The sequence below is a fragment of the Rhodamnia argentea genome, chromosome 9 (genome assembly GCF_020921035.1).
Source record: "Rhodamnia argentea isolate NSW1041297 chromosome 9, ASM2092103v1, whole genome shotgun sequence".
NCBI classification, from domain to species: domain Eukaryota; kingdom Viridiplantae; phylum Streptophyta; class Magnoliopsida; order Myrtales; family Myrtaceae; genus Rhodamnia; species Rhodamnia argentea.
In genome coordinates this window covers 20,118,463-20,130,525 of record NC_063158.1, presented here as the reverse complement: position 1 = coordinate 20,130,525, position 12,063 = coordinate 20,118,463, and the positions used below count along the sequence as shown (strand labels likewise).

General features: G+C 36.6%; 1 protein-coding gene across 1 annotated transcript; it reads left to right on the top strand.

The window, feature by feature from the left end:
• Positions 1 to 9,467: 9,467 nt before the first annotated feature.
• On the top strand, positions 9,468 to 10,004 carry LOC115730269 (agamous-like MADS-box protein AGL29). The gene has a single exon (XM_030660887.1). The coding sequence runs from the start codon at positions 9,468 to 9,470 to the stop codon at positions 10,002 to 10,004; it is 537 nt and encodes a 178-aa protein (XP_030516747.1).
• Positions 10,005 to 12,063: the final 2,059 nt, after the last annotated feature.

Genomic DNA, 12,063 nt, shown 5'->3' with positions numbered 1-12,063 from the left:
TTCTTCATTAGCCAGCTCAAGTGACATGTTTCTCATAACTTCCTAAAGTTCCTTGAGGTTCTTCAACATCTTTTGATTAGTGAAATTACCCACATACTGCTCATTTCATCATAGAAGAAATTTGCGCGGCATATTGAAATTCAGAAACTAGGTGATGTGAGTATGCATTCTTCTACAAAAGAAGGTGATCTTGTGCTCGTTTAAGCTTGAATTATTTGAATAAACAGTAAGCAGTGCAATTCTCGAGAAAATTTTACATGTAAAGAAGCTTAAACCTGTTGTTGATGATACCATATGCTGTGAGTTTATATATTTGTGAGACTTTTCATTCAGCTTTCACAAAAAATTGCCGGGCCAAGCCAATCCAAATCTGACTTCCAATAAATCTCATCAAAAGCGTCAAAACAACCCACATGAAAACCCGATCAACTCTCTTCAAGCAAATGCAAGAAACAGGATAGATTGATCAACAAAAAGAGAGTTTCCCTGGACAAAAACATGCGTAAACCAAACCATCATCAGATTGATGAAGGCATCAAATCTGTCACCACCAGCTCTATAATTGGAGTTCAACACTACCACAATCACACAAAACGGGCTCCTACTCTCCCTTCAATTGAAAGTCAAAAGAACAAATGTTAGACTTAGCTTATTCATTGGAATTGGAATCCTCTAAACGAGATTGAGCGCATCCCTAAAGTCCCCGATAAGAGAGTCAAAGTAGGCATCTCGGACTTCATTTAGCAAGCTCTCAAAATTTGTTGACGTCATTGTTCACTCTCACCTCCACTTCATAAAGATTGATGTTCAAGCTCACCGCATAGTTTTCCCGGTTGTGATCACGTCGGAGCTCACGTCAGAATGCACAAGAGAAGTATTATCCTTGAGATTGTTGAAAAATATTAGGTAACATGAAAATAAGAATGATAGAAAATATGTTGAAAAATGTGAAAAAAGTATGATCAATTGTATGAGGTGTGCAAATACTGTCCTTAAGGATAGTTTTGCCCCTCAAAGTATGAAATCCGATGAGTAAGGCTTGCAAAACTGTTACAAAGTGATAGATATGACTGTTAGAAAGTCGTGAAAAAGCCATTATACGACCATTCCTAAACCGTTACAAAGTGATAGCTTTCAAGGCCAAAGTCGTTATTATCATAATTTTAAAACTGTTGAAATATTCAACAACAACTTTCCCTCGGGGTTTCACTCAAGGGGAGTAGGTATAGAAGCAATGTCAAGTAGGAATGAATGGACCTCAAACTCGAGGTACTCGTCCTCGTTCGGCACGGGTTGTCCTAAACTTTTATTTGATGTAACACTAGGAATATTCGATAGATTTTGTTCCATTTATGAAGTGCTATTCTATTTGGAGTTGCCACTAATCTATTGGGCTCGATTAAGAGCAGAATGGAACACTAGAGGTCATCCGATTTCTATGAACCAGATATTCTAAGTCTAGGGTTACGCTAATCTTCTAATCGGTGCCCTTTCGATACCTAAACTAATATTTCTGCTTACAAAGTGATTCACGCGATCTTGTCAAGTTATGAATTCTAAGTTTCTTTTTGCTTAGTGTCCATGCATGGGCTGTTTGATTGACTCTGATCCTGGAGAGCAGCCCATACGTCAAATGAAACTAAGGAAATCAAGGCATCAAATGCAAAGAATTTCACACAAACAAAGAAGGTAGGTAATAAAAAAAAAAATACAAAATGTAAGTATAGGAAAGTAACCGGATATAATCCGGGCAGAGGTATATGGCTTTGTTCTAAGCTTCAAGACACGATCACCCATGAACTTGTTTCATGAAATTTAGTTCTAACCTAATCCTAAAGAGAAGGCTCTACAGGGCTATTGTTGCCGACGAGTGTCGACGAGGACCTCTCGAAAGATTACCCGTGACCTATTCAAGACCACCATGGTTCAATGATCCGACCCGTGGTGAAGTCTGAACCAACCTTAACTTGTTTTCGATGAGGGAGGCAACAGTATCCTAATAATCCCTTTTCTCTTTTATTACCTAAACCTATATTAACCAAGGTTGTTTTATGCCAAATAATTACTGACATTTTATTCTGAGGAATTATCCACTAAAATCCTGAAAGGAATCCTATGTCTAATTCCAAAGCTACCAATTATTCCGACCCAGTCTATTAAATTATTCAAGCGACTTTCCTAAATCATAGGACTAATACCATGCCTTAAGTGAATTTAAGGGCGTGATTGTTTCACGAAAAAATCATGATGTGGAAAACATTTTCCAAAAAATGATCATTTGTATTGCTTATAAAAATGAATGAATGAAAAATATTTTTATCATTCATGAAATTATTAGACATAAATTTTTGTGAATTGTGGAACATATTTTCCATTGACTAATTTTTTTAAGGAGATATAACTTGTCGTTATTTTGAAAAATATTTTCTGAATCATACTTTTTCAGCAAAATAAACAGAGTATAAAGATTACTCAAACCATAACATTAATCCAATGTCAAGGTAAATCTAAGAGCTACCCGAAGTATAAACTAGGCCTATGAATAATTGATTCTAAACTTATGAATAAGTGATTCTAAAGACTATCCTAGTGCCCTCTAGATTAATCCAAGGTCCCCAAGATCACAATAAAATTATCATCCCAGTCAAATTTAGATATCAAATTAAAGTCAACACCTCCATGTTTCAATATTCAACAATGGGGAAAAGGAAACATGAAGTGCCAATATTTGTGTACAGCACTAATTTGGTGTCATTTTTTTTTATCACTTAAGTGCCAATCTTTTTGAAAAATGATTATTTCAGTGTCAACCCCGACGAGTTTCACCGTAAATCATACGTGACTCGCCAGATGATCTAATCGGCAATTTAAAAAAAAGGTAAAAATCAATAAAAAAAAGTTCCACTTCAGATTAAACAAATTAAAAATAAGCTAAAAAACAGAAAAATAAGTTAAAAAATAAATAATAAAAAAATAAAAAATAAATAGAAGTGCAGCGGCAAGGACTTGCACAGCCCTTGTCGCTACTGCCCCACCATCATCGTCATTTGGGGCGGTGGCGGCGAGGGCTGTGCAAGCCCTCGCCACTCCACTTCAATTTTTTTATCTTATTTTTATGTTTAATTTTAATATTTAAAAAAATTAATTCATTTTTAAGTTTAAAAGTTCACATGGATGCCACGTGGCCTTTTTTTTTTTTTTTTAAATTCTCATAATTTTAAAAAATTAAAAATAAATGACACATAATTAGTTGGCCAGAATTTCTCGTTGTTGGCATTAAAGTAATCATTTTTTCTCCGATTTGACACTTAAGTGATCAAAACAAAAAAAATTGCACAAAAGTGAGTACCATACACAAATAGTAGCTCTCTAAGTGTCCTTTTGCCTTCAACAATGCATACAATTGATTAATTACAACCTGTTTCCTAATCGTAACTACCCCATGACATGTTAATTAATCGAATGAAGGTCAATGATCACCACGCACAACTTGGAATGGCAGCAGATTATTTCATTTTGACATTTCCAATTAAGACGTCCCACTCCTAAACACTAGAGATTAAAGGATGGTTACATGCATGCTTACGATTGATCAAAATAAGCTCATGGAAAAAAATTAAAACTCACCGTCCACATATTCAAGCTACCGTTGAAAAGCATGTGCAAAACAGTACTTGACAAAAGAGAGAAGCAAATTGTACCTACCACCAACACTTCATTAAAATTTGGTTTCAAGCTTTTTTCAGTCCTAGCCTAGCCTATTGTGGTTCAAATCTAATGGGCCACCCACAGTTTCAAAGCTTAGGAAGTCTAGTAACCTTTCAAGATTAGGTCCAGGAATTTCCGAGATAAGACATTAAGCCAACCAATCGGATCATCTCAGAAAATTGCGAGCCCAATAGGTCGGAAAGCCCTTGAAATCCTTTAAAACTCTCTAGCTGACCACTATTTAAGATTTTATCATTAAAGGTCCGTTAACTTAGAATATCTAAAACATGTCAGTAAGACCCCTTAACTCGATTTTATTGATTATGTCATATATCAACCTATCAAGTGTTGGGAATATCACCAATCTGGTGATTGTTGGAAAATTCCCTATCTTGTTTTGACGATAATAAAAACAATCAAAGACTACTAATATGTATATTGGTTGAGTTGTACCAGGTGTCATATGCACAAGCTGAAATACATATGTTGTATAAAGGGCACCAAATCTTAAAGATGAACAAGATATTAGGCGTTGAAGATGTATACGAGTTAGAAGGATCTACAAATAATGTGAACTTTTGGAAGGATCTTGATCGAGGTGAACAAGTCGAGAAGAGTGGGATTATTCATGATGGCTTTGAGGTACAAAGATTGAGCGAACAATGGATAGACCTTTGTGAAGGTGAACAGCTTAGTAGAATCACAATTGCCAATATGCTTGGAAGGATCAAAAGAAAGATCGTGTGTAGCGGATTTATATCAAAGCAGTAGATGTTTAGCAGAAAGCACCTGCCTTATAAAGATCGAGCGAAACACTATGACAATATTGACGATCCTTGCGAGTTTAGTGAAGATGAGGAATCAGGTAGAATGTTGATATCCTTGGAGATCTTTGGAAGCTAACTCAATCAAATAAGCGAAGATGAGGTGTTAGTGGGGATGCTGATGTCCTTAGGTATGTTGAAGAAGCCAAGATGATCATTGGATAATTGATCATAAGTCATCCAAATGATTTTTTAATAAACAGTACCAATGGATCCAAAGATCGGATGTATCAATGTTTATGTCAATATTGGGTTTTTGTGTTATTTGAACAACAAACAAGTGCAAATGTTTCGCTGGGAATATTATAGCTGTTGGTGAGCAAAAGATCCGTAGAGGAAGATTTGGAAATCTATCGGGGAACAAGATCGGGCATCCATCGGCAATTTCATAATAGTGTCAGAAGACGTAGCTGCAATGGTTCTAATGGGTCTCTAACGGCTAATTTCTCTACTACGGCTACTCCAACGGATAGATTGGAGTTGGCTATATAATGGAGGACTTTCTAGGCCAAAATATTAGAGAGAACACAAAGGAAAAATGCATATATTTACTGTGACCTAATTTCTTTTGTTGTTTCTGTGTTCTCTCGAAAGATCTTCTCGGTTGTGATTTTTCCGTGTTGTAATTATGCGAAAGATCAAGTGTGTAAGAGTAAAAGTAGCGGTTGAGTCCTAAAAGTGTGATCTATCAAGTGAAAGGTTTAATGCTAGCCAATTGTGACTTGTTGAGCATATTACTAGTGGATTCTAGCCTTGTTGTGGCTATTAGTCATGAGAGTGGACATAGGTTTGGGGTAAAGCCAAACCACTATATCTTGTTGTATGCTTTGATTTCTCGTAATCTTTATGCACTTGCACACACAATCGGTTTATGATATTTCAAACATCTGTTGAGCTTATATCTATAATGTCTTTGCGGATGTTTGACCCAACATTTGAAGTTGAACTTATCTATAATAGTTCTAAAGCAACTTATTCACCCATCTCTAGATTGTATTGTTAGCCACAACATAAAGCACACGTGTCCTCTATTTTTTATTAGTTGAAGATTTTCTTTAATTTGGTCATTTAGTGAGTTATATTCCCTTATAAATATAGCATGCTCTCAAGGCTCCAAGTCACAAGAATTCACTCAACCATTTCATCAATCATTGAGTGTCTTAAACCTCTCAACTGATTCATTTGATTTCAAATTAGATTCATTCAGCTTGATTCAAGACACAAACAACAATCTCCACCATTATCAAGCAATTAAGATCAAGTGAGGCAATCAATTTACGAGGATGTTGGAGTGTGGTTAATATTCTCCATTGACAAAAAGCCACAAAGTCTCGGGGGAGCCGCTCGGCGGGGATTGTAGGGGGTAGCACCCTTGGGACTCCAAAGTGTTTTTATAATTTGAGCTCGTATTTTATTGGTAGTTTGGATTTGGACCCAAGAATAGCTATAGCTATATATAATCTCTTTCTCTTGTTGTTGAGAGTTATAATAAAAATGTAGGAAGTGCTAATAATAGTGAAATCTTCTATTGGATACAACTCTAATTTAAGGGTGAACTATGACGAACCTTGTGCAAACTAAGCTAGTATCACATGCACATAAATGTTAGTAGGGTTAATACCACAAAAAATCCCAAATTGGTACACCTATGACAAATTTACCCCAAACTAATTTTTTAAATCAGAAAAAAAAACCCCAAATTGGTATACCTATAACAAATCTACATTAAATTGATTTTTTGACTACCAAAAACCCCACACCGGTATATCGGTGATAAATTTACCCAAAAATAATTTTTTAAATCAATAAAAATTCCAACTTGATATACTTGTGACAAATCTACCATAAACTAATTTTTTTACCATAAAAAATATCAAATTGGTACATCAGTGTGAAGTTTACCCTTAGTTAGTTTATGTTAAATTGGATGAGTACCATAAAAAACTCTAGACAGGTACACTACTGGTACAACCCTTAATTGCCACATGTTATCCGACACAGCAATTTGACAGTAAAATTTAACAAAAACTAATAGAGAGTAAATTTGTCACAGGTGTACCAGTTTTGGATTTTTTATGGTCAAAAAATTAATTTGGAGTAATTTGTCACATGTGTATTAATTCGATATTAACCCATGTTAGTATCATCAACTCATCCAATTAAGCTCAAATTGACATCAAATCTAACCTTTTATTCTAAATATTGTAATGACCTTTTATTTCATTGAAAACCGCTATCGATTCATTACGACAATCCATCATATATCACTACATGTCAATATGATCAAATCAATGACAAATTAAGGCTAAATGAACATCAAATTGACATAGAACAGCCATGATCAACATGCTTCCATCAAATTTCAGCAAGTTCTAGGTTCAATCATGGCTTCATTCCTCTTAAAAATCAACATAAACTCATCACAAAACATTTTCATGAAAGAACAGGCTACGACCAAAAAAAAAAAAAAAAAGAGCAGGCACTATCCCGATCAACATAGTATCCTTTGGCCGGACATAAGACTCATCAATGTGCAAGCATTCTTCTAGACACCCTAGTTCACAATCGACAATCATTATTCAACAAATATCATGGCTCAAGCTTCAGAGAATGATTGTCCTATCCGAGCATTAATCGTGATGAATCAAAGTAACGAAACCTGATTTTTAGACATCACAGAACTCCGAAATCATTGGAGACGAAAATTAAGTAAGATTGAACCTACCTTTGCAAAAAAAAAAAAAATGTTTGAACAAGCTTGAATAAGTCGTTGGACTTGCTGGAAATCAAAGGCAAGCTAGCTAGAACCGAATAAGGGTCGGTGGAAAACAAGTAATCGGTGATGAACTAGAGGCGTGACCAGATGAAGGAAGCACTTGGACGTTTCAAAGCGAGAGAGGATTTGTAGAGCTTTTTTCGAGAGCTTCTTGAGAGAATTTTTTTAGAGAGCTCTAGTGTTTCTTCCTCTTGATGGACAAGAATGGAGAGTGGATTCTTGTGGTTCCAGAGGATCCAGCTACAAGAGAACTAGGAATAGAGAGCTTTCCCCCCTTTTCCGCCTGACTCTTTGATGTTAAGAATGTTGGTTTTAAGAATGAGTAATTACTCTTTTTCGACCCTTACTACTCAACCTAAGAGCGAATAGCTAATGCGTTCCACTCATTGAGCAGGATTTTATGGTCGGTCCGCGACCCCTGGATGCCGAAGGCATCGTTGGGGCAATCATGTAGTTCCTACCGCGTGGAGACAATGGGGTCGGTCCATGAATTTTCTTTCCTTTTGCTGCATTTTGCTCAAAGGGTTGAAGGAAGAAAAGCAAACATTTTGATAAAAAGAAACTAGTTAAATTAAAGCTCTTTCTTTGTCCTACATATCAATTAGAAGATTTATCTTGTGTGAATCAATATTAGTTTGAAACCAATAAGGGGAGTACCTTCACTATGACAAGGATACATATGTATCCACGATTGCAAATTTGTTAATTATGTGTTTTTCATATACATTATGTACCATATATGTATGGAATATGAAACAAAAACTTGCACCGCATGTATTGTCTTCCCTTCTAGTCTGATACACAAATACTAATTCAATGCATGTCGAGAGAGTTAGTGCCCACTTGAGGATTAGCCGAGAGAGAAAGGGCATTTTTGGCTTTTAAATGGGGAGAGAAATGGTTCTCATTAGCGGGAGGCATGAGCAAGGTTAATTCTTATTGGATGGAAAATTCTAAAAAAAAAATTTCTTTGAATTCTCATTCGTTGGCCAATGGTTTTTTTTTTAAATTTTTGGAGAGTAAAATATTTGACGACTTGGCAAGGCATGAGTGGTGAGGGTTTCCACTAATGAAGGCTTAGATTAATGGCCATGAGGGAATTAATGGGCTGGCTACGAGAGAATTAATGGGCCAGGATTTTATGCTTTCATGGGCCGGCTCAATCAGACCGGGACCGGGCCCGGGCCTCCATGAACGGTCCTTTTTTGCAAAAAGTGGTGCATTGAGAAGTGGTACATGCTTTTGTGAATTACATTATGATGCAAATCCAAGAATGTTTGGTCGCCAGTCAATTTCCGATAAGATATGTGAATTCTTTTGTGAGATTGGGAGATTGTTTCGCTAGAAATTATGAAAGTTGAAAATTGCATGAGTTATTGAGTGTACTTGAGGCTGATAATTACCGAAAGTGTTTGAGTGACTCGAGTGTCATTCAAAACCTATGATCCTTTTTTTATGGTGTAGATCACATTGATCGAGCCACATAATCCAGTGTTTACTTTTCCCTCATTTTGTGTTGTTTACTTTTTTCTTTTTTTTGTTGTCAGAGTGTTGTTTATTGTTCAATTGCCTGATTTTTCACCTACATGACAAACATTTCCAAATATGGTAATAAATCCCTTTCCAAAATAGTTTTTTTTTTCCCATCTTTTGGTAAGTGGGAAGGGAAGAGAAGAAGAGTAGGGCAAAATTGGAAATGAATGAAACTAAAAGCAAACTCTTAATAATTCATCATTTGCATTCTTTTATGCATCGTGTCTTTCCAAATCAAGATTTAAGCAAAATGTTGAATTTCACAAAAATAACACCAACTATTGCAGTTACAGCTTAATTCTAGTATTACCTCAACTCAGTCGCTACATTCTATTACTAATTTAAGCTATATTTTTCTTTCATTATTTTCAATTCTATTTTCATCCACATTTGAATATATAAAATCTGGAAGAATAAATTAATTTTCAAGTTATGGAACACCTTGCCAGTAAACCCTAATTCATATATGGTAACAAGGTTCCAAAATTAGTATTAGTAATCTCGAATGTCTCGAGATCATGGTTATATATATAGGTGTTAAAATGGATCCTAGAGTTCTTCATATTGTACTCTGCAATTGATCAAAGTAAGAGATTTTAGAAACTTCGCGGCGAAGGAATTTAATCATGGGTCGACGGAAGATCGAGATCGAGATGGTGAAAGACAGTAGCACGAGGCAAGTGACTTTCTCGAAGCGAAGAACCGGGCTTTTCAAGAAGGCGAGCGAGCTCGCGATCCTGTGTGCTGTCCAGATCGCGATTGTGGTGTTTTCCCCCGGAGGCAAACCCTTTTCGTTCGGGCACCCAAACGTCGAATCCATCGTCCATCGGTTTCAAAATCGGGAAAAAACTCCGGACGAGCGCAGGAGCAAAGATGCCGAATCTTGCGACGAGAGCACGACCGACGATAGCCTGAACCAGCGACTCCTCGATTTACTCAAGCGGTTGAACACCGAGGAGAAGCGAGGAGAGATGCTGGAGAAGATGGTGAAAGTGAAACAAGCTGCCAAGGGCCAACCTGCTGTCGATCAACTCGGATTGCCTGAACTCGGGGAGCTAAGGAGCTCGTTAGAAGACCTTCGCCGGAAACTGAAAGATCGGATGAACGACATGGAGGCGACGTTCTCATTGTTACTTCTCGCAGAACATCGCCCGATGAATTAAACCGGTTTCAGAGATCTGGGTTTAGAAACTTGCTATTGTATGTACGCTGTGCCTTCCATATGTAAGAATAAATTTTGGTTACGAGAATTAAATTGTTCCTAAGATTGATTTGCATTAATTTATTTAAGATTTTGTTTTCCTAATATTAAGGTTTTGGAGCAAGGTAATCTTGGCCGTCCTTAGCCAATACTCCATTGGCTGCTATTTCGGGCGGATGCATATCCAAGTTTTTTTTTTTTTTTTTGGTCATATGCATATCCAAGTTAAGGTTGGCAATATAAATCAAAAAGGGGAAAGTCGGATCGGATTTGGACTTGGTGACCGACTCATCAATTTTGTGTTTGACCAAGTTGGGCTATGCGTTTATATCTATACCTTTTGTAATCTTGCTACTTTTGCCTCGTTGATGCGCCATTGATGGAGAGTTATCGGGGGGAAAAGTACAAAAACAAAAAAGTCATGAACCTATTGCAATGGTACCAATTCAATTCTAAATCTTTCAATTGTATCAATTTAGTCTTAAACCATTTGAAGTTGTGTCAATTGAGTCCATCCGACAAATTTTGGCAAGAAATCGTCAATATGAACATCAACCGTTCTATGTGGCGCGACTGGTGCCGACGTGAAATTCGTTTTTAAAAAAATTAAAATTTGAATTATTTTTTTCTTTCTTATTTTTCTTTTCATTTTGGCCGGCAAGGGCCTTCACGGCCTTGCTAGATTTGGGCGAGGGCAATCTCTCCCACAACGAGTGAGGCTGGGAGGACCCTCACCCAAGGCCTTTGTGGCCCCGCCAACTCTAGGTGTGGCGGTCCTCGCCGGAGGTCGGGAAGGGCTTGCTGGCCCTCGCTCGGTGGTAAGCGATGGCCGTCGGCAACCCTGGTTGGCCAAAAGAAAGGGAAAAAAGTAAAAAAAAAATTATTAGAAGTTCAATTTAAGAAAAAAAATACTAATAAAATCCATGCCGGAGTCAGCTGCGCCACGTAAAATGGTCGGCATCTGCGTCGACGATTTCCTATTAAAATTGGCCAGATTTCTCAATGGGCACAAATACAAAAAATTTAGAACTAAATTAGTTTTATTAAAAGTTTAGAACTGAATTGGCCTCAATGGAATAAGTTTATGACTTTTTTTTTCTATTCTTTCCTTTTTATTTTTTCTTTTATTTTTTCTATTTCCCTCTGCAAAGGAAAGAAAAAAAAGGCAAAAGATTAGGAAATTTAACAAATCGTCCATATAGGCACCAAACATGCCATGTATGACGGCGAGCAATTGTGAGGATTAAACATTGTGTGGGTGATTGGACAAAATAAAGGGCTAGAGATACTGAGAGTATATGAGTGACTCGAGTACTGTTTTAATTGTCATTATATCTCTTGGTCTCTAGTGAAATCTCGTGTTGCTCTTACCATGAAGTAGGTCACATCTACCTAACCGCGTATCACTCGATTAATTTTTTCAATCTTTTTGTTTTTTTGTTTAATCGCTTGTTTTTCGCAACATCCAGAATATGGACAAGGAACTTATCACACTGTTAGTAGTGTGTAATATATAGAGAAAATTTCCACTTTAATGTTTGAAATTCTTCCAGGATAATCCGAGCATTGATTGACTTGCTAACACATGGAATGAAGAATCCATGAGACACTTTCTCGCTTCTAGTTTTATTGTTTCAGGTTTCCAGATTTAAACACTAGTTGACCCACTGCTTGATACTCAAAAGGCCATTAGAGACACTCGAAACATTTTTCTTGAGCGTTTACTATTTGTACATTCTTTTTCCTTCCAATGCCAGCAAAGCAGCTGATACTACTTAATGATATGTCAGGTTAGCAAAGAAAGATAATTGTTAGAATATGTTTCGAGTTTGAGTCTGTAAGTAAAATCCAAATCAAATAGAATCATGTGGACTATCCAAAACCCAATGCAAGTTGGACGTCCAAAAGCATAGGAACGAAAGTCCAAATTTACTTAGAGAATTTCCTATTTATGTAATAATTGTTTCCAAAAGCACGAGTTCATGTATACTTGTTTCGCCCAAAAGGTGAAAAATCTTGCA